The sequence below is a fragment of the Callithrix jacchus genome, chromosome 5 (assembly GCF_049354715.1).
Source record: "Callithrix jacchus isolate 240 chromosome 5, calJac240_pri, whole genome shotgun sequence".
In the NCBI taxonomy this organism is placed as follows: Eukaryota; Metazoa; Chordata; class Mammalia; order Primates; family Cebidae; genus Callithrix; species Callithrix jacchus.
The window spans coordinates 133,284,526-133,309,673 of NC_133506.1; the positions used below are offsets into that span (position 1 = coordinate 133,284,526).

At 55.2% G+C, this 25,148-nt stretch overlaps 1 protein-coding gene across 11 annotated transcripts in view; it reads left to right on the forward strand.

The window, feature by feature from the left end:
* The window catches only part of SEPTIN9 (septin 9), a 213,951-nt gene that overhangs the window by 178,905 nt on the left and 9,898 nt on the right, over positions 1–25,148 (forward strand). For all 11 annotated transcript variants that reach the window (XM_035301885.3, XM_008997808.5, XM_008997807.6 and 8 more), the window contains 4 exons: positions 16,951–17,142; positions 22,438–22,566; positions 23,303–23,384; positions 23,754–23,891. In XM_035301885.3, coding sequence (XP_035157776.2) covers positions 16,951–17,142; positions 22,438–22,566; positions 23,303–23,384; positions 23,754–23,891 — 541 coding nt within the window. The remainder of the gene's footprint in view (positions 1–16,950; positions 17,143–22,437; positions 22,567–23,302; positions 23,385–23,753; positions 23,892–25,148) is intronic.

The following is a 25,148-nucleotide window of genomic DNA, read 5'->3' on the forward strand; positions in this document are numbered from 1 at the left end:
TGAGCCCAACACTGGGGTTGGAGAGTGGGCGGGGAAGGAGGTGGGGATTAGGGTCCCTGGCTGTGGAACTGGCAGGCCCCAAGTCCCCGCCCCACTCCCCTCCCAACCCAGCGTCTCATCCCACACTGACCATTTCCTCAACAAAATTTCCTGAAGGGGCCTCCCGCCCCAGCTGTCCCAGGAAGCCCTTCCATCCGTCTGCCTTAGTGCTTTGTGGCTCCAGAAGGACGGTGGAAGCCGGAAATCGTGAGCGTCTCATTCACAGGCGGCCACACACCAAAGCCACAGGGACACCGTGGGAAAGGACTCTGATCAGTGCGGCCAGCACAGAGGGAGCGGTGTCCCCAGAGTAGACAGGAGTAGTGGTTGTCCCCATGCTGCTTTGGGAGAGAGGAGGGGCTGCATGAAAGGGCAGCAGGCTGGCCATTCATTCATTCATTCACTCACTCATTCACAAGGTCTTACTGGATGCTTCAGATGTGTAAGATTTTGTGGGCAGTGAAGCAACAGACCCTAGACAGCAATCTGGGGGCCATATGTGTAAGGCCACATTCTGGGCTACCTGTGTGAGCACTGAGGGACCCAGTGTAGATTAGCTGTCCTGGGAGACCAAGCAGGTGTTCCAGGAGAGGACCGCCCCAGCAGGGAGGACCTCTGTGGGAAACCTCCTCGGAAGAGCTGAACAGAGTTAGGGAGTCTAGATGTGGTTAGGTTAGGGGCGTGTGCTTTGTTAAAGACTTCGAGCATTTACCGACCAGGCACAACACTATGTGCTTCATAAGTATCTCGTTTGATCCCCAGCATTCTTATGAGACAGATGTTATTATCCCATTTCACATATAAGAACATTGAGATGCAGAGTGGTTAAATTACTTGCTCAGGGTCACACAGCACGTTGGTGGTAAGACAGGATTCTGTAGCCTCAGGAATCTGGCTTATCCCAGGTGGTCACAGTTTCATGGAGGGAAACAATCAAGATTAATTTGATAAGTTTTATGACAGGCCTCTTGGTGTTTTAAGGAAGAGGGATGGGGCAGGGGCAGTTAATGGTGGTGGCTTAGGTTGCAGGTGGCTGAGATATGTTGTGTTAACATTGATGGGAGTTTGGGATAGATGAGTGGACGTGGAGTCATGGAAATGGACGGTCCAGGCACAGCCCCCGGAGATCTAGCTGCAAGACACGAGGCCGTTCACTTCGATGGGGGATGGGGTAGCAGGCGGTGGGATGGGAGCTCTAGAGTTCAGCCTGGGGCATGGTCATTTGGTTCAAGATGCCTTCAGACATCTGGGCTTGACAGTGGCAATGGCTATGGATACCCAGGACCCAGCAGAGGGCCTGGCACAGGGGGCCTGGGGACACATCTGTGAGTCATGGCCCCCAGGAGCTGTCAGGCTGACACCTGAGTGTGTATCTGGACAAAGAAGGTGGTATTGTTGGCATTGAATGCCCAGGGGTGGGTGAAGTCAGCTAAGGAGCGGGTCCCTCAAGGTGCCAGGACTGACTCCATGGGTGACGGTGAAGGAGGAGCCAGCAGAGGCTGAGAGAATCGCCAGAGGCAGGAGGAAGGTCATCAGAGCCCTGTGCAGAAGCCTGGAGAGCATTTGGGGAAAGGAAGGGCTGGGTGGTCGTCATTCTCTGCTCCTCAGAGGCAAGGGTGACCCCTGTGTGTTTTATTCTTCGGAGGACTGGTGGCTCCATCTGGTCAGAAACCCAAGTTCAGAGGTGCCGCTGAGCTTCATGCCACAGTGCAGGCAGCAGAGGCCATGGAGCAGCCTGCGGTGTCAGAGCACGCCTCCTGCTTCCTGGTGTTTCATACCCTGAGCTCAGAGGTTGCTTAGATGCCCTGTACAGCATCCCCCCAGGCAGTGTTCCAGAGAGGATGAAAGTGACTGTCTTGGGGTAGCCAGGCAACCATCCTCGCACACTGCTTTTTCCTGGGGAGAGTCTGGGGTGAAAGGGTGTGTGTATGTGTTTCTGAGACTCCTTGGATAGGCCACATCCACCTACCCACCCATCTTTTCACTCACCTGTCTTTCCACCCACCTGTCTTTCCACCCACCTGTCTTTCCACCCACTCACCCGTCCACTCACCCACCCATCCACCCTTCCACTTATCCAACCATCTACTCATCCAACCATTGATCTACCCACCCATGCACCCATCCACTCATCCATTCATCCATTCATCCACCCATCCACTCATCCACCCATCCATTCATCCACTCATTCACCCATCCACTCATCTATCTATCCATCCTCTCATCTATCCATTCACTCATTCATCCATCCACCCATCCACTAATTCACTCATCCACCCATCTACCCATCCACTCATTCATCCATCCTCCCATCTATTCATCTCCCTATCCACCCATCCACTCATTCATCCATCCACTCATCCACTCATTCACCTATCCATCCATCCATCCATCCATCCATCCATCCATCCATCCACCCACCCACCCATCTCCCCATCCATCCATCCATCCATCCATCCATCCATCCATCCATCCATTCACCCACCCACCCATCTCCCCATCCACCCATCCACTCATTCATCCATCCACTCATCCACCTATCCATCCATCCATCCATCCACCCACCCACCCATCTACTCATCCACTCATCCACTCCTCCATCAATCCATTCGTTCATCCATTCACCCATCCACCAATTAACTCATCCATCCATCCATCCATCCATCCATCCATCCATCCACCCACCAATTAACTCATCCATCCATCTGCCCATCCACTCATCCATCTATCCACTCATCCACCCATCCACTCATCCATCAATATACTCATCTGTTCATCTACTCATCCACCCATCCACTCATCCATCAATTCAGTCATCTACCCATGTACTCACCCACCCATCCACTCATTCATCCATCCACCCATCCACTTACCTACTCATCCATCCATCTACCCATCCACTCATCTACCAATTAACTCATCCATCCATCTACCCATCTACTCATCCATCTATTTACTCATCCACCCATCCACTCATCCATCAATATACTCATCTACCCATCCACTTATCCACCCATCCATTCATTCACCCATCCACTCATTCATCCATCCACCCATCTATTCATCCACCCATCCACTCATGCATCCCTTCACTCATGCATCTGTCCACCCATCCATTCACTCATCTACCCATCCACTTATCCATCCATCCACTCATTCATCTATCCACTCATTCATCCATCCAGCCATCCACCTATCCACTCATCCATTTATCCACTTATTCATCCATCCACTCATTCATCTATCCACTCATTCATCTATCCAGCCATCCACCTATCCACTCATCCACCCATCCACTCATTCATTTATCTACCTGTCCACTCATCCACCAATTTACTCATCTACCCATCTACTCATTCATCCATCCAGTCATTCATCCACTCACTCATTCATCTGCCCACCCATACATTCACCTGCTCGTTCATCCACCTACCCATCCATTCATCCATGTGTCCATCTGTCCACCCACTCACCCATTCACACACCCATACACCCACCCATTCATCCAACCATCCATCCCCATCCCATTCTTATTTCAGAAAGCACATTTGAAGTTGCTGGAGTGTGCATGTGGAAAATGCATCATAAGCTTTTACAAGGCCTCTCTTTGGCTTCCTCACTTCTTTGATTGGTCTTTCTTTTGGAAATGCAGGATTCTAAGCAGCTCTGCTGGGAGGTGGGTGCACTTCAGGTAGGATGCCTGCAAAGTAAGGACTGAGGGGGTCATATCCAGAGCCCCATGGGTTCCCAAGGCAATGGCACTGTGGGCCCACTGCTTCCAGACCTCCTCAACCCCCAGGCTCCTGAGCAGGAGGACTCCTGGCTCAGGGCCCAGAGATGGGGAGAGAAAACAGTATACCAACCCTCATCAGCCCAGTGTGGGTGCAGCATTGATTGGGGTACCTGGAGCAGCTGATCCCTTCACCCCTCCCCCACCTTCCCAGCCCCTCTGGCTATGATCAGACAGTTGTGTGTGATGTCTTTCTCACTCCTGAAGGGGTCATTTAGTCAGGCTCCTACTCATGGCCCAGGAATGTGCCCCTCCCTGCCTGTCCCCCACCCCCAAGCAGGCCCTGCCTCCAGCCCCCTGCTCTGTCTGAAGTCCTGGACATGGGGCAGCCTCTGCAGCATCCCCAGGCCTTGAGCTGATCTGCACAGCAGAAGGGAATTGGGGGAAAGCTTTTTTTCTACCCAGCTCCTGGCAGGGGGCCACCCTGCTGCACCCCAGAGACCCTTGTCTATGTTTTGTTATTTCAGATGATTTCATAAGTTGGGGGAGGCAGAGCCCCAGCACCCCCAGCCCCTGTGGTTGCCTCACTGCCGAGCTCTGCTGTGTATCTGCTGACAGCCCTGCTGATAGTGGAGGGGACTGGGGAGAGGAGGGAGGCTCTGGGCCCTGCCCTCCCTCACCCCTGCTCAGGGGACATCCCTGATAAGAGGAAATTCCAGCCCGTGACAGATGCCAGTGTCCATCCACCCACAGGGGAACTTTTCTTTCTCTTTTTAAGTTTGCAGATTTGCCAAGAACTAATGGAATCTCTGTGGTTGGCCCGGCCACTGTGGACATGGCCAGAGGGCTGGCACGGGCTGGGTCTTGGGGTTGCTTTGGGGTAGGGGCCTGGAAGGTTCCCTGGGGTGGGGGAGGCATCAGGCCCATTCCCTGATCCTGCATCTGCAGCGGATTGGCTCCAGGAGCTGGGGCAAGGCAAGGGGGCAGCAGAAAACAGAATACAATAGAGCTCCCCCAACACACACACCATACGAGAAGTCGGAGGATTCATCCTTGGCCTGCCCTCCCCGCAGCCTAAGTTCTGAGAGCAGCTTTTTAGGAAGTGAATGGTGGCGGTTTGCAGGTTGGAGCCTGCTCCGTCCCAAGTTTGATGTCTCAATAGGCCGCAGAGCCTGGGTGAGAAAACTCAGGCTAGGGAGGAGGTGGGTTGCAAATGAAAGAACAGAGGAGGGCCTCTTCCAGAAAGGGCGGTGGCGTGGGGAGCCCTTGGACCTTGTCCAAATTTGACTTTACCAACCGGGGCCGCAGTTGGAACCGTACTGGCAGAAAGGCAGAGCTGCTTGAGATTCCTTCCTCCACAATAGAGGAGAGGTTTTCTTGAAAGGGTTTGGCGAGGGAAAAGCTGGAGGAACCTTGGCTGGCAGTAAAAGTGCGGACTCCGCCTCCCTGCCTTGGCGGCGCCTCGGGCCTCTGAATGAAAGAAAGAAGAGACCGGATGGAGACAGACTCACACCACCTGTCCCTTCCAGGTCATGCAAAGGAGCACACAGGGTTCTTGTTAGCTCTTCCACCTTCTCTCTCCCCTAGAAGAAAAAAAACACTGCCGTGGGAACCGTCAAGCTGCAATTTTGTCTAAGCCCCATCGTGAAAACGGAAAGAGCTCCAGCTCGGAGGAAAATGCAGCTCTTGGCCTTTGCAAATCCCTGTCTTTCTCTGGGAGGCCAGAGCCATTGTGTGCTGGGGTTTCTAGGCAGGGTTTCAGAGTTCCTCAGGAGGGGAGGGCAAAGTCTCAACTTTCTGGCATCCCAGGTCCTAACCAGACTTTGAGGAGATGCTTCCTGCTTCACACAAAGCGTGAAGTGTAATTCGATTTGGATTTAACAAATTAGACAAGCTGTGTGCATTTTAAAAACTCAGTCCTTGATCCCCCACCCACACACATTTGCAAAATGTGGTCATTTATATTCCGTGTTTCCATCTTTAGAAGAGAACAGGAAGTCCCCAATGACATTTATGGGGTGTTTGTAGTAGCTTGGGTAGGTTAATAGGAACACAAGGGAGTGAGCAGCAGAGTTGAGTAGATGGGAAAAGATCCTGTCTTCAAAGCCCTCTGGGATTGACATTCCTCCTCTTCTCTGCCCAACTGGTTCTCACTTGGGAGCTCTTCCTGCCGGAGCGCAGGGATGGAGACCAGCTGGGCTCAGCCGTCTCCTCTCACCTCTTTGTTTCTTAGACTAATCTTCCACCTTGAATCATTTTTGTTAAGTTGCCCTCCCTCCTCTCTGGCTGCAGAACCCAGCACTGTGTGTGTGGTCAAAAGTTCACAGAGTGCCGAAGGTAATTCTGGGACGACCCTATTCAATTCTATTGCGTTCTCACCAGACCAAGGTTTTTCTTTTATAATTCTCATTTTATAGGGATGGGGTCTGGCTACGTTGCCCAGGCTGATCTTGAACTCCTGGGCTCAAATGATCCTTTTGCCTCGGCCTCCCAGAGTGCCAAGTTATTTTTTTAATTGGATCCACTGGCCTGGGGATTCTTTGAGGAACCCTCCAAAATGCGTTTGTGTCTGTCTGTCTTCAACACCTTTTCTAGGGAGAGTTCTTACTTTTCACCAGATTCTAAAAGAAGTTTGTGGCACACACACATCCTATACCAGTGTATCAGACTGTGAGCTCCTTACATGTGAAAGACTGCTTCAAACCTGTCTGGAAGTCTTGGTTAATAAACGTTTAAATAAATGAACTTCAGGTTCCCATGTGCCGCCGCTGTTTTCATTCGGACTGATCTCAAGCCTGTAGTGTCATTTTTTGTTACTGTGAAGTAGACAATAAATACTTGTCAGATGAATCAGTGTTGTGGTCCTGGTCCACTAGGATCCTGGGATCATCATCTGCCATTATTGTCTATAGTTTCTTTACCATCTTGTTCCAGAGCAGTTCTTTCTCTGAGGTCGGCCCACCTCTGCAGGTGTGGCTAGCTTCCAGCCCTGTCACCTTCCCATTCGCTTTCCTTTACCTGCATTACCTGTGCCCTGGGAATCTGGCAACCCCAGCCTGGCCCAGTAGCTGGTACCATCACCTTTCTTGCAAGGGAAGTTATGGAAACTGAAATTTGAATGTGCTTTGATAGGCCTGGGCTGCCCCTAAACCCTGGGAAGAGCCCTCGTAACCTTCCCTGGCTGTGGGTGGAATATCCTCCTGGCAGCTCAGGACTCTGTCTCCAACTCCCTGGGGAGAGCAACTGAGGGAGGAGCTGGAGGCCGAGGCCTCAGTGTTGAGGTGCCTGCACCACAGCTGGCACCTTCTGGGTCTTGGCTGCAGGAACCCCATACTTCTCCAGCCTTTCTATGGTGCCCAAAGACCTGGCCTGGGGAGGGGGTCAGCAGCCTGGGCGTTACTACCTGGCTTCAAATCCTGGCTCTACTGCTCACTTGCTTTGTGAGCCTCATAACCAACAAAAGTACTCTTGGCCTCAGTTTTCTTATCTGTGAAATGGGACAATAACAGTGGCTACCTTATAGGGTTGTGTGATAATCCATAATAGTTCCTGAGCAGCTTTTAGAGTAATACCTGGAGCTGGGTGCAATGGCTTATGCCTACCTTGGGAGGCCAAGATGGAAGGATCGCTTGAGGCCAGGAGTTTGAAACCAACCTGACCAACATTAGTGAGATCCACTCTCTAAAAAACAAAATTAGAGTAACGCCTGGCACAGAGAGCCCCCAGTAAACCTTGGCTGCCGTGGTGAGCTTTGTTTCTTTGTTTGTTCGTTCGTTCACTAGATTTTTTGCTGGGGTTTGCTGTGAGCCCGACGCTGCTCTGAAGAAGCCCGGGCCTGGTGGGTGGAATGTCACATCAGGAATGAACGTGATGGATGAGGTGTCTGGCTTCACGAACCCTACTTGGGGGGGTTGCGGTGAGAGGAAACTGCACACATCATTATTCAGTTACCGTCGTGGGGAGGCTGCTTGGACGCAGAGGACAGGCTCTATGTGGGAGCGGGGATGGTGCACTCTGTTGCAAGGCAGGGCTTCCCCAGGATTCAGCAGGGATCTGAAGGACTTTGCAGGCACCCAGGGAGGTAGGAGAGGAGGAGGGAGCAGCCCAGGACACTGCTCTGCTGGCATTGCCTGCATCAGGGACTCATTCACCTTTCAGAAGCCCTTTGGTGGGTTATAGGACCTGAGGTCCCCTATGGGCTTGTGGCTGCTGGGAAGGCCTGCGGATAGCAGTGGAGCTGCCACAGGGGTGGTGACCCCAAGGTCTGGTTCATGGGAGCCTGCAGAGGGAGGGCAGCTTGGGGCTGCTCCTGTGTGTGTTGTTATGAGGCAAAGTAAGGAGACTGCTGGGCCCACACTGGGCTGGGGTGGATGGAGGCAAGTAAGGCTTCGCCAGGGCAAGGGTGCCAGCCAGAGGTGCCAGCAGCTTTCTCATGGACGCGGACCGGGAAGGCTGACAGGGTGTGGTGAGTGCCACTGGCTCCCTTACCACGGCCTGGTTGGTGGCCTCTGTGGACAGGAGGAGGATGAGGACGGCCTTGCATTCTGCTTGGCCACCATGGGTGGTGACTGAGCAAGTGTGTAGGGTGTGGGCATTTCAGTCTGTGCTCTGACAGCCAGGTATGGGTTGGATTTCGGGGAGATGGGGGAATGGCACAGACTTGACCCTGAAAGCTTTGTCCTAGGGTGCAGGCCCGGCTGTCACATGGGTACCATGTGGCTGTCCCCTGCAGCTGGGAACAACATCAGCCGGTGGCTCAGGATCCCTGGCCCCAGCAGCACCATCTCTGCATTTGGCCAGCGAGGCTGATGGGACTTGTGTGGACATTTCTGGGACATAGAACAATCGGCAAGACAAACAGGGAGGGGTGGGCAGTGAAGGGTGGCCCTTGGGTCTTGGTTTCCAAGTCGGGCTTTGCCAGCCTGCCGTGTCGAGCCCTCTCCCTGGGCACCAGGCCCAGTGGGCCAAGGTCAGCCCTGGGGCTGTGATGAATATGAGGGCCCCTAAAATGTGTCACATCTAATAACTGTCTCCTCACTGGGCACTGTCTCCCAGCCAGATGTCCTACAACCCTCTTCCCAGCCACAGGCAGCAATCTAATTCTGTCATCTTGGCAGGCCCTGGAATAGGGGTAAGAATTTGTTATCAAGCCCAGATGTTCCCAGAGGTCGCTGGCTCAGGGCTGTGTGGACTACAGCTCTTTCATCCCTGCCTTAAACCCACCAACAACTCTGGAGAGAAGATGGTCCAGTGGATGCCTGCAGGAGGAGGCAGTGGGTCCTCAGGATGGGCAGAGTTGGGGCAGTCCCCATCACAGGACCAGTGACCTGCTGCCACCAGAGCCAGTGAGTGGCAGAGGGGCCCTGGCATAGGCCTGGGTTCAGAACGGGAACCTGCCGAGAAACTGTCAGGGTCTCCTGCCACCTGACACATCTGGCTGGCTTCCACCCCAGAAACACCCTTGCTGGGAGAAGATGGGGCAGTCGTCTGGGGCATTGTCTGGCGGCACTGGCTTGAGGCCCTAAGCCTAAGTGTTGGCATCTGGGCCTCAGCTGTCCTCTGAGCTGTAAAGCTGGCTGGTGGGCACCTGTGGGAAACACTGGATTCTTCTTTCTTTTCTTTTAAGTTCTGGGATACATGTGCAGAACATGCAGGTTTGTTGCATAAGAAAGACATGTGCCATGGTGGTTTGCTGCTTCCATTGGACTCATTTTAATCCAGCTTCACTAGAAATGCCTGCCTTCCTTCCCTCTTTCTTTCCTTCTTTCCCCCTCCCTCTGTCCCTCTCCCTCCCTCCCTCCCTTCCTTTCCCCTCCCTCCATTCCTTCTTTCCCTTCCTCTCCCTTCCTCCCCTTCCTCTCCCTTCCTCATGGAGATATAATTTCCATATTGTACCATCCACCGATTCAGAATGCACAGTTCAGTGGCATTTTTCACAGCCTTCTATAAGCATCACCTCTGTCTAATTCCAGAACATTTTCCTCACCCCACAAGGACACGCCACGCTCATGACACAGTCACTCCTCTGCCCCTCGCCCCTGGAAATCACGAATCTGCTCTCTGTCTCTATAGATTTACTCATCCTGAGCATTCCTTTAACTAGAACCATAAAATATATGGCCTTCGTGCTTTGTTTCTTGCGGTTGGAATAATGTGTTCAGACTTCTCTGTGTTGGAGCATGCTCCTGCCTCGTTATGGCTGAGTAATGTTCCACCGTGGGGCTTCACCACGTTGGGCCTGTCCATGCATCTGTTGGTGGATGTGTTCATTATTTCTGGAGCAGCTGTTGTGCTACTCACCGGCTGGGTGAAGAGTTGGGGCTATCACTGAGCAAGTCACAGCCCCGGGCACCAAGCAGCTCACAGAGCAGGAGCTGGGAGGGAGATCAGGAGGTACAGGGCCTGTTTCCCAGGGTGGAGAGACTTGAAAAGGGTCACTTGGAGCCAGAACCAGAGCCCAAGGCCCCTGACTCCCAGCCATGGAGCCAGGAGGGAAGCTGTGTGCTTTGCTTTGACTGTGGGGTGACCTGTCAGTCATTGTCCAAACAAGAACCTCTCTGAGAGTTGACGTGGGTACTGGTAGTAATGAGTCTGGATACCTGAGAGAATGGAAATCAGGGACTCAGACAGACCCTGGCACGCCCATGTTCACAGCAGCACGCTTCACCGCAGCCACAAGGTGGGGACAAGCTGAGTGCCCGCCAGCGGATGCATGACAAACAGCCTCACAAATGACAGAAACGAATCCTGCTGTAACATGGGTGCATGCTGAAGACACTACGCTCAGTGAGATACATCACAAAAAGGCAAACACCAAATGATTCCACGCGTATGAGGTGCCGGGAATGCAATCCGCCGTGAGCGAAAGTAGAATGGGTGGGGGTGGGGAGGGAGTGTTTGATGGGTGCAGTTTCTGTTTAGGATATTGAAAACATTCTCAAAATAGATAGTGGTGGCCTGGTACAGTGGCTCATGCCTGTAATCCCAGCATTTTGAGAGGCCGAGGCAGGCAGATCCCTTGAGGTCAGGAGTTCAAGACCAGCTTGGCCAATATTGTGAAACTCTGTCTCTACTAAAAATACAAAAATTAGCCAGGTGTGGTGGTGGGCACACTAATCCCAGCTACTTGGGAGGCTGAGGCAGGAGAATAGCTTGAACCTGGGAGGCGGAGGTTGCAGTGAGCTAAGATCGCACCACTGCACTCCAGCCTAGACGACGACTCTCTCAAAAAAAAAAAACAACAAACAAAAAGACACAGCATTGTGAACATACTCAGTGCCACTCAGTTGAACACTGAACTATGGCTAAAATGGTCAGCATTTTGTCTTATGTAGCTTTTCCACAGTACAGAACATAATTAGCTGGGAGGGAAGGCATAGGTACGTGTAAGGCTGCCCTAGGCTGGGTGGTCACTTGAGCTGTCCCCGCCATGGAGGAGGGTGGGGGTGTGGCAGGCAGTGATGTCACCTCGTCCCGGGAGTCTGGGGAGGAGAGTGGGTGACTCGGTGGAGCAGGGGTGAGGCTTCCCCAGGGCTGGAGCCAGCCCCCAAAGCAAACCTGACTCTGGGACATCAGGAGCTTGAAAGTTTGCTCTGCAGTGTAAGGAGGGGGAAACTGTCCCTCCAGACCGTCTTCTCTAATCAGGATTCAGGGCAGCCAGGAGCAGTGGAAAGAGGCAGGCAGTGCTGTGTAGCCTTAGATAAGTTACTTAACTTCTCTGAGCTCAATCTTTCCACTTTTTTTTCTTTCTTTCTTTTTTTGAGATGGGATCTTGCTCTGTCACCCACGCTGGAATGCAGTGGCACAATCTCACCTCACTGCAACCTCTGCCTCCTGGGTTCAAGTGATTCTCCTGCCACAGCCTCGCAAGTAGCTGGGACTGCGGGCACCCACCACCATGCCTGGCTAATTTTTGTATTTTTAGTAGAGACGGGGATTCACCATGTTGGCTTGGCTGATCTCGAACTCCTGACCTCAAGTGATCTGCCCACCTCAGCCTCCCAAAGTGCTAGGATTACAGGTGTGAGCCATCATGCCTGGCCAAGCTTTCCACTTTTTTAAAAAAATGCATTTCCTTCTTGTTCCATTCCTGACAAGAGTGTGGTGAGAGTTACCTTGGATGTAAACACGGGATCTCTAACGTTTCTGTTTAGAGCCTTCTCCTATTAATAGTATTTGATAAAGTTTGGGTACATAAAAATTTAGGTAACAGGGCCATGGGGCCCCAGCTCCAGGCAGAAGTCGCTGGGCCAGGTGGATGGTGTGTGGGCTGGGTTGGGAGGAGGCCAGCCCTTGCAGCGGCGTCTTGGGACAGCTGTGGACGTGGGTCTGACCATCCTCATGGAGGCGCTGTGGGTGAGCCTGGGCCAGCAGAGCCCACCCCTGTGCTCTGTGGCAATGTCCCCAGGCCCCGCCTCTTCCACCCAGGCCCTGTCTGTTCCACCCAGACAGGCTGCAAAACCCCGGGCAGCGCTGTGGTCTCCACATCTGCAGCTGGGGCTGTGGACAGAACGGATGGACTTCTTACCTCTGCCTGGCTGGCCCCTGTGTGTGTCAGGGGCCAGGTGAATCTCCCCAGTCTCCCCATGGGCTGGGGGTGGTCGTTCTTGCTGTGGGATCAGCATGGAGAGAGCAACCATCCCCAGCCCCCTTGGGGACTCGCACGGCCCCACTTTGTTCAGTTCCAAGCCTGTCCACCTTCTGCAGCCAGCATGTCCTCGGTCAGCAGCAGCAAACCACAGTGTGATTATACAAAACCATTCAGCCCACAAGTGTCCATGGAGCGTCCCCTTCATGTAGCAAGTGTTAGAGGTATGGTGGGGATCCCGAGGCAGCTGCTGTCTCACTGGAGCCCACGGTCTGTCGGGGGACACGGGGTTAACTGCATATCACAGCACAAATGTGAGATTTCAGGGCTGCCAAATTCAGTGAAGGTCTTGTGCTGGCCTGGCCACTTACAGTGGCATTTCAGGAAGACAGTCACTCTGTGGACCTCAGTTTCTCCATTTGTAAAGAACAGGTGGGACTAGAATTCTGTACCATCCAGTATAGTTCGCATTTATGAAATGTGCCTATTTAAATTTAAATAAATAAAAATTCTGTCCCTCGGACTAGCTCAGTGTCAGGTGCTCAGATGTCACTTGTGAGCACACTTTGGCAATTCCTTAAAGAACGAATACTAGAGGCCAGGCGCGGTGGCTCATACCTGTAATTCCAGCACTTTGGGAGGCCGAGGCAGGTGGATCACCTGAGTTCAGGAGTTTGATGCCAGCCTGGGCAACATGGCAAAGCCCCAGCCGGGCGTGGTGACACGTGCCTGTAGTCCCAGCTGCTTAGGAGTCTGAAGCAGGAGAATCACTTGAACCCTGGAGGCTGAGGATGCAGTGAGCTGAGATCGTACCAGCACACTCCAGCCTGGGCAACAGAACGAGACTCCGTCTTAAAAAACCACAACAACAAAAAGCCCCCTAATACTAGAACTACCATACGATCCCATAATTCCACTTCTGGGTATAGCTTCAGAAGAATGCACAGCGTCTTAAAGAGCTAGAGGTATTTGCACACCCACATTCATACCAGCTCTGTTCACAATGGCTAATGGTAGAAACAACCCGAATGCCCACAGACAAATGAATGGAGAAATAAAAGGTGGAACATACAAGGAATTTGACTCAGCTGTATAGGGAAGCTTCTGATACCTGCAACAGCGTGGGTGAACCTTTAGGGTATTGCTCTAAGCAAAATAATCCAATCACAAAAAGATTGTACTGTAGGATTCCACTTACAGGAGGTCCCCAGAGTAGTGAGATTAAAAGAAACAGCAGAATGGAGGTTGCTGGGGCTGGGGCTGGGGCTGGGAGTTGTTTAATGGGGACAGTTTGAGTTTTGCAGGATGAAAACATTCTGAAGATTGGTTGTATGACGTGAATGTGCTTGACACTGCTGAACTGCACACTTTAATGACAGTGGTACGTTTTATGACAAAAGGAAAAGTCGCATGGCCAGTGGCTGCCACATTGAGCAGTGCAGGCCTCCAACGTTGTCATGGTCATGGACACAGACAGTGGTATGCTTTTTTTTTTTTTGAGACAGTCTCACTCTGTCATCCAGCCTGGAGTGCAGTGGCCTGATTGTGGCTCACTGCAACCTCCATCTTCCAGGTTCAAGCAATTCTCCTGCTTCAGCCCCCTGAGTAGCTGGGATTACAGGTGAGCACCACCATGCCTAGCTGATTTTTATATTTTTAGTAGAGACAGGCTTTCACCATGTTGGCCAGGGTGGTCTCGAACTCCTGACCACTTGATCCACCTGCCTCACCTCTGAAACTGCTGGGATTACAGGCATGAGCCACGGCACCTGGCCACAGACAATGGTTTAGACTCCATCCTGGAGGAGTGAGTGGTCTTCACCATTCTTTCCAGCCACCTGAGCACCATGGGATCCTGGGACCAGGCCCCAGTGGCCTTCCATGGAAATCAAAGGTTCAGTTCGTGAACATGTCTCTGGGTGTGGGGTCCCACTTGGTCCTGAAGCAGACCCCAGAGCTCGCCTGGCCAGGTAGGAGAGCAGGATGGGCCTTGGCACAACTCTCTCCGTGCCTGCCTGCCAGCCAGCCAGTCCCTACAAGGCCGCCTCAAGGGAGGGGTTGCAGGAACGGGTTCTCACCTGTGCAGAAGGCCAGCCACTGCCCTACATCAATGGCAAAGATGGGGCTTGGCTGTGTTATTATTATTATTGCTCAAGCAGGGCCCCTGTCGGGCAGTTGGGTTGAGTTTCTGCAGTGAGTGCTGGTACCTGTGGAGGGGCCCAGCTGCTGCCCAGGCCGGCCCCTCCCTCGCTCTGGGCTCCAGGGGCATTGGGGGTGAGGAAGGAGAGTTCAGGGGGCAGCACTTCCCCCCAGGTCCTGCTGGGGAGGGTTGAGGGATACAGGGGGAGGTGGTGCCGGTGGGGCTGGCCCCAGTTCCGGGCAAAATGGCTCTCAGACCTACAGACAGATGGAAGCAATTTTTGGTCACGTGGGTAGGGGCTGAACTGCTACCCCACAAGGCAAGGCCCCATGTCTGGCTCCAGGAAGTGGCCCCAAAGCCACATGGTCCAGGGCCAGATGCAGCGCTGTGTCTTTGTTTATTTAAAGATTCTGGAAGCCCAGGGGAGAGTGTTTCTGAAGGGGAAGCGGAGGCAGGAGCAAAGCCCCGAAGGCTAGCAGGCTGCATGGCCTGGGGTGGGGGCACGGGGGCGCAGAGAGGGGAGCCCTGGCCCCAGGTCCGCCTGTGGATATTGCTGTCAGCAGTGGAGATGTGTGGACTCCCTTGGCCATTCCTGGCCAGGAATCTTACAGTTCCTTTGTTCCCCCAGTTCCATAAGATAGGAATTCTTGTGCCCTGTGGAGGCTGAGGAGACAGGGAGGGAGTGCCTGTGAGGCTCAACCAGCACCCCCCACACACCTCCCCCTCCCCACCCCCCACCCCTGTTTCTGGCTTCCAGAGTTGTCTTCTCTCACCCCTGATGCCTCAGGCCTGGGGAGCAGAGAAGACAAGGGGGTGCTGCCATGCTTCTCCCTTTGACCCCCTCTGACAGCTCCAGTGAAATTGGGCGAGAGGGATGGCTTGAGCCGGCTGGGGTCTCGGGTTACAGCCGGGTGGGCTCAGTGGGCCACTCCAGAGTTCAGTTCTTCCCCAGGAAGTGGAAGCGCAGATAAACCGAAGCCTGCCCCGGCCCCTCCTGGCCTGGAAGCCTGCCTCCCACTTCCTGGGCAGTGTAAGGAGTGGGTGTGGGCCAGGCCTGTCTGGGAGGGCTGCTCACCTGCCTGTCACTAGGGATGTGTCCCCTGCAGCCTCCTGTGCTGTGGCCCTGGCTGCCACGCCGGCGCCACTCCCCTCCCTGAGGGCTGGTGGGAGGGGTCCTGCCTGGGAGCATGCTGTGTAGTCCCTGTCTTAGTGCAGGGTGCCTGGGGCTGGATCCTCCCTGGGAGACAGCATGGGGCAAAGTCTCCCTGAAGGCAGAGCAGGGCCTGGATGGGCCCAAGCAGGGAGGGGGGCCCAGAGCAGCAGCCACCCGGCCTGCATGGGAGCCAAGGGCAGCTCCAGCCTATGGGGACTCTCAGAGGCACCACCTCGGCTACCTGTGAGTTGTCTGCACGGGCATGCACATGCACCAGTGAGCGTGAGGAGTCTGGGGTGACCCGGGCCGTGTGTGTTCCAGCCCTGGTGGGAACCAGCACCATCCTGGGTGCCTCCAGAACCCCTCTGCGTGGGAGCACCTGGGTCTCCAGCAGGCATCTTCCGGGCGTCCGTCCCCAGCCCCAGGCCTCTGACCCATGTGTGGAGTCTTAACAGCAGCCAGGGCCATGGAAAGGACCCACAGACAGAAGAGGTGTGATTGATTTCGGGAAGTTCAGCCCCACGTACCCCACAGACCTGAGGGCAAAGCTTGGTTCTGGCCTGTGGGTGTACAGCCCTCAGGTGCCAGCCAGGCAGGCAAGATGGCCACCTGGGTCAGTCCAGGGGGAGGCAGAGGTGGTACGGGCACCCCTCCTCTCCATGCACCCAGGGGCAGCTTTGCAGCCAGGCACCCATCTTGCATCCAGTACTTCCCCTTCCCCCAGGAATACTGGCTCGTTGTATGGGATTGAACACACAACTCCATGGGACATGGTCTTACAAGACCGTCCCTCCTGTGTCTTGGGTCCCTGGTCAGCCTCTAAGGCTGATGACCGGCCGCAGATAGTGTAGCTTATCTGAGTGGAGGTGAAGGAGAGGGCCAGGTCCACCTGGGTGGCCCGAGGCAGCGTGGAGGCCAGCAGAGGAGAGTACCCTCTACCTTGTCTGAGCAGCCCTCCAGGGTACAGAGACGGGTTCAGGATCAGCCCTGCCTTGGAGCTGAGAGGGCCCCCAGGTTGGCACAGCTCCTAAAACAGGAGATGAAGAAGCGTGGCCTTGGGAGTCTAGGTTGGAGCTTTGCTGGGGAGGCAGAGTGGCTGCAGGATGGTGACATTTTAGAGAACACTGTGCCAGGGCCATCCACTCTGGGGAATTCTCAGGGGTCTCCTGGGCAAGTTGCTTAGCCTTTCTGAGCCTCAGTGCCTCAGTTTCCCTATCCAAGGATGGGTGTGACATCCACCCGGCAGGCACCTGTGTGTGAGTCCCTGTCTCACTCTGACGCCTCTGCTGTTCCTTCCCCAGCCACTGAGGCAACTCCCAGCTGCGTTGGCGACATGGCCGACACCCACAGAGATGCTGGGCTCAAGCAGGCGCCCACACCACGGAACGAGAAGGCCCCGGTGGACTTTGGCTACGTGGGGATTGACTCCATCCTGGAGCAGATGCGCCGGAAGGCCATGAAGCAGGGCTTCGAGTTCAACATCATGGTCGTCGGTGAGTTCTCGCCCCTGCCTGCCGCTCAACCCAGGCTGGGAACCAGCCTCTACCCCAGGGGTGGGTGCACAAGCCCTGGGGCTTGGTCTTCCCTTCTGTAAAATGGGGCAGCAACCCTGGCCTCAAGGATGAATCACCGGTGACGTTGTGTGTGCATGCATGTGCCTGGGAGGACCCACAGCCTGCGGCGACCCCTCATAGGGATGTTGTCCGCACATCCAAGGCCCCAGAGATGACTTTGGGGAGCCTAGGCTGGCCCAGAGCAGGTTTGGGTGAGAGCTTGCTCCCCCTGAACAATGACTCGACTTGTGCAGAGAGCTTCTGCAGCGGCTGTCCACTCACTGTTGCTCCAGCCTGGCCTTCCGGGCACTTACTGCAGCCTGGCCGGAGGCTTCCCAGTAGCTCAGCCCCAGGGCCTGCCCTGGAATTGGGGCTCATGGCTTCACCACCCCCTGGTGGCCCCAGAGAGCTGGCTGTCACCAGGGGAGGTTGTCGATTGATCAGTGCAACACAGGCAGGGTGCAGGGCTGGGCTGGAATCTACAGTGGCTGCCCCTTGTTCCAGAGCCCAGTCAAACCTCACAGTAACCCCATGGAGGAGGAGCAAGGCAGAAACAAGGCCCAGGGAAGCTGCTGAGGTTCCTTAGCTCATGGGACGAGAACCGCAGCCACTGTTCTGACTCCCAGAACTGTGTTCTGCCCACTCCACGGGGTCCGGGGAGGGATCTGGGGAAGCGCCCCGGCCAGCTCAAATTCTAAACCAAGGCAGGCCTGGTGGGGCTTCTGTAAGGTGTCTGGGCAGCTTTCAGGCCAGGCCCATATCTCCCACCTCTGCCAGCCATGCACGACCTTTCTGCCCAGCTCTGTGGGTGCAAACCCACACCTGCCAGCCTGGCACCTTCCTTTCCTCTTCTGTACTGATCTGGGCCCTGGCTCCTCTGGGGTCTTGGTATCCTCTCTGTTCCCCATGACCTCATGGAAGCTGGCAGCCTGCTTCGAGGGAGGGTGAAGGTGTGGGGTCCCCTCCAGCAGCTCCCACCCTGTTTTGCCTATTGTAGGCACATGCTTGTAGCCTTCGGATTCAAGGCTGCCTCCTGGGAAGGTGGCTGGAGAGAAAGAGATGGGAGAGGCCCAAAGGCAGTGGCCAGGCTGGGAAGGGGCTGCCCTGCTTCCTGGCCAGGGACAGGGTGGGAAAGACCTGGGGATTTCTGGGTCCTGGCCATGGCACAGGCCTTCTTCCAGAGCTTTGGCCCCAGGGGGAGGGAGAGCAGCCCAGCAGCCCTCGCTGCCTCCTGTGGCTACCACTTGACAGCCCTGCCCTCCAGGAAGGGTGCCCAGGAGGCTGCCTCACCTGTCTGGGCCTCTGCCCTTTCAACCCAGAGAAGAGCAGTGATCCTGTTTCCCCCAAGGTCACTGCCTCCCAAGGATGCCGAGTGAGGAACAAGACGTTGGCAGCTCCGCTCTTCTCCTTCCTCCCTCCTCCTCACAGCAGCAATGCCCACCTGCAGAGATGCAGCCAAGGTGGAGGGGCACCTGTTTGGAGGTCCACAGACCCCCGGGGAGAATCCCAGCTTTATCCTAACTCAGCGGGGTGGGGCTTACGTGTCTTCCCCTGGGCTTCTCCTCTGTGAGCCTTGGCTTCCTCATCCATAAAATGGAATAATCCCATAAAATGAAATTGAGTGAGCAGGCCCCTGGCAGGGTCCCTGTCAGGTTGTGGTTGTTCAAGAAGTTGTAGCAGTGGTGATGGTGGTAGTGATGAGGATGATGGTCAGGGTGATGGGGTGATGGTGATAGTGGAGATGATGGGGATGATGGTGGTGGTGATGGTCATAGTGGTGGGATGGTAGTGGTGATGTGGGTGATGGTGGTGATGATGGTGATGTGGGTGATGTGGTGGTGGTGGTGTTAATGGGGGAGATGATGGCAGTAGTGATGGTGATGGTGGTGATGGGGATGATGGTGGTGGTGATGGTCATAGTGGTGGGATGGTAGTGGTGATGTGGGTGATGGTGGTGATGATGGTGATGTGGGTGATGGTGGTGGTGATGGTGTTAATGGGGGAGATGATGGCAGTAGTGATGGTGATGGTGATGGTGGTGATGTGGGTGATGGTGGTGATGGTCATAGTGGTGGGATGGTAGTGGTGATGGGGTGATGGTGGTGATGGTGATAGTGGTGGATGGTAGTGGTGATGGGGGTGATGGTGGTGTTGGTGATAGTGGTGGATGGTATTGGTGATGGGGTGGTGGTGGTGGTGATAGCGGTGATGGCGGTGTTAGTGGGGGTGATGGTAGTGATGGTGATGGGGTGATAGTGATGATGAGGGTGATGGTGGTGATGATGATAGTGGTGGATGGTAGTGGTGATGGGGATGATGGTGGTGGTGATGATGATAGTGGTGGGATGGTAGTGGTGATGTGGGTGATGGTGGTGATGATGGTGATGTGGGTGATGGTGGTGGTGGTGGTGTTAATGGGGGAGATGATGGCAGTAGTGATGGTGATGGTGGTGATGTGGGTGATGGTGGTGGTGATGGTCACAGTGGTGGGATGGTAGTGGTGATGGGGGTGATGGTGGTGATGGTGATAGTGGTGGATGGTAGTGGTGATGGGGGTGATGGTGGTGTTGGTGATAGTGGTGGATGGTATTGGTGATGGGGTGGTGGTGGTGGTGATAGCGGTGATGGCGGTGTTAGTGGGGGTGATGGTAGTGATGGTGATGGGGGTGATAGTGATGATGAGGGTGATGGTGGTGATAGTGATGGTGATAGTGGTGGGATGGTAGTGGTGATGGGGTCATGGTGGTGGTGGTGATAGCGGTGATGGCGGTGTTAGTGGGGGTGATGGTAGTGACGGTGATGGGGGTGATAGTGATGAGGATGATGAGGGTGATGGGGATGATGGTGGTGATTGTGATGGTGATAGTGGTGGGATGGTAGTGGTGATGGGGTCATGGTGGTGATTGTGATGGTGATAGTGGTGGATGGTAGTGGTGATGGGGTCATGGCGGTGGTGCTGATAGCAGTGATGGGGTAATGGTGGTGTAACGGTAGTAGTGATGGTGATGGGGGTGATAGTGATGATGATGAGGGTGATGGGGATGATGGTGGTGATGGTGATAGTGGTGGATGGTAGTGGTGATGGGGTGATGGTGCTGGTGCTGATAGCAGTGATGGTGGTGGTAATGGTGGTGTAACGGTAGTAGTGATGGTGATGGGGGTGATAGTGATGAGGGTATGGGGATAACGGTGGTGCTGTGATGGTGATGATAATAATAAAAGTAACAATAATAAAGGGACACACCTTAAAGTATCCCAGTGCCATCTCCTAAATCTAAGGTGTTGTGGCTGGAACATTGACATAACTCCTGACCTGAGCTTGGCCAGGACACAGACTTGGTGGAAAGAGGGAGATAGATGAGGAATGTCTGTCCAATAATAAAGGGACACACCTTAAAGTATCCCAGTGCCATCTCCTAGATCTAAGGTGTTGTGGCTGGAACATTGACATAACTCCTGACCTGAGCTTGGCCAGGACACAGACTTGGTGGAAAGAGGGAGATGGATGAGGAATGTCTGTCCAATAATAAAGGGACACACCTTAAAGTATCCCAGTGCCATCTCCTAGATCTAAGGTGTTGTGGCTGGAACATTGACATAACTCCTGACCTGAGCTTGGCCAGGACACAGACTTGGTGGAAAGAGGGAGATGGATGAGGAATGTCTGTCCTCAGGCAGCTAAACTGTTCAGCTGGGGGGGATTCCCAGCACCAGCCTCTGTCCTCCTGGGAGCCCACACTTTTCCCTGAAAGGTGTTCAAAGTCAGAACATCAGTGTAATTTAGGATGTTTTTTGTTTTTTGTTGTGTTTTGTTTTTTTGAGACAGGGTCTCACTGTTGCCCAGGCTGGAGTGTAGTGGCCTGGTCTTGGCTCACTGCAACTTCCACCTCCCAGGTTCAAGTGATTCTCATGCCTCAGATACGCGCCCCCATGCCTGGCTAATTTTTGTATTTTTTGGTAGAGATGGGGTTTCACCATATTGGCCAGGCTGGTCTCAAACTCCTGACCTCAAGTGATCCACCCTCCTTGGCCTCCCAAAGTGCTGGGATTATAGGTGTGAGTGGTGCCCAGCCAGTTTTTGTTTTTAAGAGAATGGGTGTCACTCTGGAGTGACAATGATCCTAGCTCACTACAGGATCATTGCACTCTTGGGCTCAAGCAATTCTCCCACTTCAGCCTCCTGTGTAGCTGGAAGTATAGGTGCTCACCACTACACCCAGCTAATTTTTACATTTTTATGTAGAGACGGGGTCCCGCTATGTCGCCCAGGCTAGTCTTGAACTTCTGGACTCAAGCAGTCTTCCTGCCTTGGCCTCCCAGAGTGTTGGGACTACAGGCGTGAGCCACCACACTTGACCTGGGGTGTTTTTGTTGTGTGCTTGCTGGCGAAGCCAAAGGCAGCTCTGTGCAGGGTAAAGCAATGGGGCTCTGAGTCTGGGGGATGTGCGTGTTATGTGTGGGTTGTTTGTGTGTGTTGTGAGAGTTGTGTGTGAGGTATGTATGAGAGGTATGTTTGCAGTGAGTTGTGTGTGTTGCGTTGCATGTGAATGCCACTTCCTCATCCTCGTTTGTCTTGGTCACTTGTGGACTGGCTGTCCGCACACACGGGTGCTGTCCCTTAAGTTGCACTGCCCTGCAGGCCAGCACTCCCTAGCACATGGGCCCCACAGACCCCACATGACATACACAAGCCTGCCTGATGCTCACATCAGCTCCGTGGGGGAAAGGATTGTTTATCCCATTTTGCAGATTAGGACGCTAAGGCATGGTGAGGTCAACTGACTCACCCAGGCCCCGGCAGATCAGGGAGGAGAAGTTTGAACACCTGAGGCTGCCCGGGCCTATGGTTCCAACCACCCTGGTGAACTGCAGAAATCCCAGCCACCTGGTGCACCCAGGCAGCCCTGGGTTCCTCCACAAGCCGGCATCTGTCCTGTCTGAAATCTGAGCCTCCAGGAGACCTCCTGCCCCAAAAGCACAAGGGGCACAAGAGATGCCAATTCTGCCAGGCCTGGCTCACCTGCCAGGGTTATGCTGTCACCAGAGCCACCTGTGTGGATTTAATAGTCACTGGACACCCGGCTCGAGGGTGAAATCCCCAGGTGCTGCCTGGCAGAGGGGCACGGCTGAATCTCAGTCTGGGGAGCCTTGTACCTGAGTGGGAGGGGTTCCACGTGCAAACCCTGCTGGACCTCTCCGGAGAGGCCCTTGACCAGCCTCCCATCCTCTCCTTAGGGCAGAGCGGCTTGGGTAAATCCACCTTAATCAACACCCTCTTCAAATCCAAAATCAGCCGGAAGTCAGTGCAGCCCACCTCGGAGGAGCGTATCCCCAAGACCATCGAGATCAAATCCATCACACATGGTCAGTGGCTGGGGGCGGGCTGGGGTGCGGGATGCCCCTGCCTTCCTGGAACACAGGTTGGGGGGTCAAGTCCATCACCCATGGTCAATGGTTGGGGGAAGGCTGGGGGTGTGGGACCCCTCTGTCTTCCTGGAGCACAGGGGGTCAGTCACCAGGGGCAGGCTGGGGTGCAGGGTGGTGTGGGATGTCCCTGCCTTCCTGGAGCATGGGACAGGGAGTCAATTCCATCATGGACGGTCAGTGGCCAGGGATATGCGGGGGGTGCAGGATGTCCCTGCCTTCCTGGAGCACAGCGTAGGGGGTCAAGTCTAACACCCACAGTCAGTGGCAGGGGGCAGGCTGGGGGTGCAGGATCCCCCTGCCTTCCTGAAGCACAGGTGTTATGTGAGGGTGCCGGAGTCAGGCAATTCCGGGTCTCCAAGACAGAGACTCGCTGTGCCTGCCATCTCCAGCACGTTGGTTCTGGGGCTCTGGCTGTGAGGGGTCAGTGTCCCCCACCCCTGTGGGTCCCATCATACTGAGCACCCCGCAGGCAAATGAGTTTTCCAACAAAAGTCACAGGCAACTGGCACCCAGGGAACTGTCACCGGCCTGTGCCCGAGTTGGCTGAGGAAGGCCATTAATGTCCCAATGTCTCCTTGGTTGTTGTTGCTGCCCACCTGAGGTCAGTCAGGCACAGGGCGTCTATGAGGGTTCTCCGCCTCCCCTCTGACTCTGTGTGTGTGGCTCTGTGCAGATATTGAGGAGAAGGGTGTCCGGATGAAGCTGACGGTGATTGACACACCAGGGTTTGGGGACCACATCAACAACGAGAACTGGTGAGGCCCCTCCGGGGAACGAGCACTAGCAGGAGCTTCAGGGCTCCCTGGACCCTGCCCAGAGTCAGCTTCAGGGCTCCCTGGCCCACGGGGGTGCAGGGCCCACCTCCTGGGGCCTGATATGCTGCTAATGTCGCACATCTCAGGGGCTTGAAAATTCTGGACCAAATCAGAATTACCTGGGGAGTCTTGCTGTCTTCAGCTCACCTCCTGAGGCCAGCCCGGGGAGGCTGGTTTGGGAGCCCGAGGATAAGGCTGTGGTGTCTCTGCTCAGCAAGCCGGACCTCCCAGGGCATGCACTGGAAAGTGGGGTGTTGGGTTGTGCATGACCTGCCTGTGCTCGCTGACTCGTCGCCCGTCCCCATGCAGCTGGCAGCCCATCATGAAGTTCATCAACGACCAGTATGAGAAGTACCTGCAGGAGGAGGTCAACATCAATCGCAAGAAGCGCATCCCGGACACCCGCGTCCACTGCTGCCTCTACTTCATCCCTGCCACCGGCCACTCGTACGTCCCGCGCTGTCAGCGTCCTCGTGCTGGGTGCCCTGGGTTCCCTCTGTCCCCTGGGACTGCTAGACGGTGCTGTCTGCCCTGCTGCTGGGCACAGAGGGGCAAGCTGGGCTGTGCCGGGTCTGCACCTCCAAAGCCTCACTCCGACCCCTACGCCGTGTCCTGCCCAGCGCCCTTCCTGCAGCTGCGTATGGGGAGCTGAGGGTCAGGCTGGGCTGTTCTGGAGCCTGGTGGTCTGTGTCCTGCCTTCTCGGGCTGGGCTCTGGCAGGTAGAGTGGGAGCCCCCAGCCAGCACCCTTCACGCTGACCTGACCTTCTCTTCCCGGTCCTGCCTCACAGGACTCCTCAGAGGGTTTGGCGCGTTCTTAGACGGGAAGCACAGAGATCAGTGTGGGCCCCTTCCAGGGCTGGATGGGGGCTGCTGTTGGTGCAGGTGGCCTTGGTGAGAGCGCTTTCCTCCTGCCGGCTCTGTCTGCACCCCCAGAGGTCTGCAAGGCTGGGAGGCTGCATGTGCCCTGGCAGGTGGACTCTTGGTGGCCTCACAGACCCTCTGTCCTTGGCTCTCTGTGCACCCTCTGCCATACACCTGTGGCCCACCCTGAGTCAGGGCTGTGGGGAGGTGGACCCGGGGCCAGCAGGAGCAGCTGGTGGAGACAGCCATGGGTGGCTTGCCAGCGTGGGGGGGTGGAGAGGGTCCTTCACACCTGCTGGCGCTGCAGCCTGAGTCTGGCTGGTCCAGATGCGCATCCCTGGGTGGAGGATGCCAGGGCTTGGGGGAAACCCATACTCTGTGGCACCAGGTGCAGGAAGGAGCCTGGCTGGTGGGCAATAAGTGGGCAGCCAGAGTCTCTGTGGGAAAACCCAAGCCCGAGTTTTTGAGCCCACCCTCTGGCATCATCCCCTGTGGGCCAGCAGGAGTCCACTCAGGGGCAGGGGCCATCTTGCCACCCACAGGCCTATCCCGAACTGAACGTCTGCCCTCCAGGGAAGCATGGCTCATCTGGGGTCCTATGGCAGCTTTTCCAGCTGCTCCAAGCTTCACCTCAGCTGAGGCTGATGGCAGAAGGCAGAAGCCCCTTCTGATGCCAGCTGGGCAAGCCGAGGGTGGGCAGGCGGGCAGTCTCAGGCATTCCTGCCACTCCCCAGCTCTGACCCTTTGGCTGGGACCCCAGCTGGGCACGTTGCCTGGTCCTGCCTGAGGCGCCCAGTCCCACGGGGCCGGGGCAGCCCTTGGTCATCTCTGCTTCATCTTCT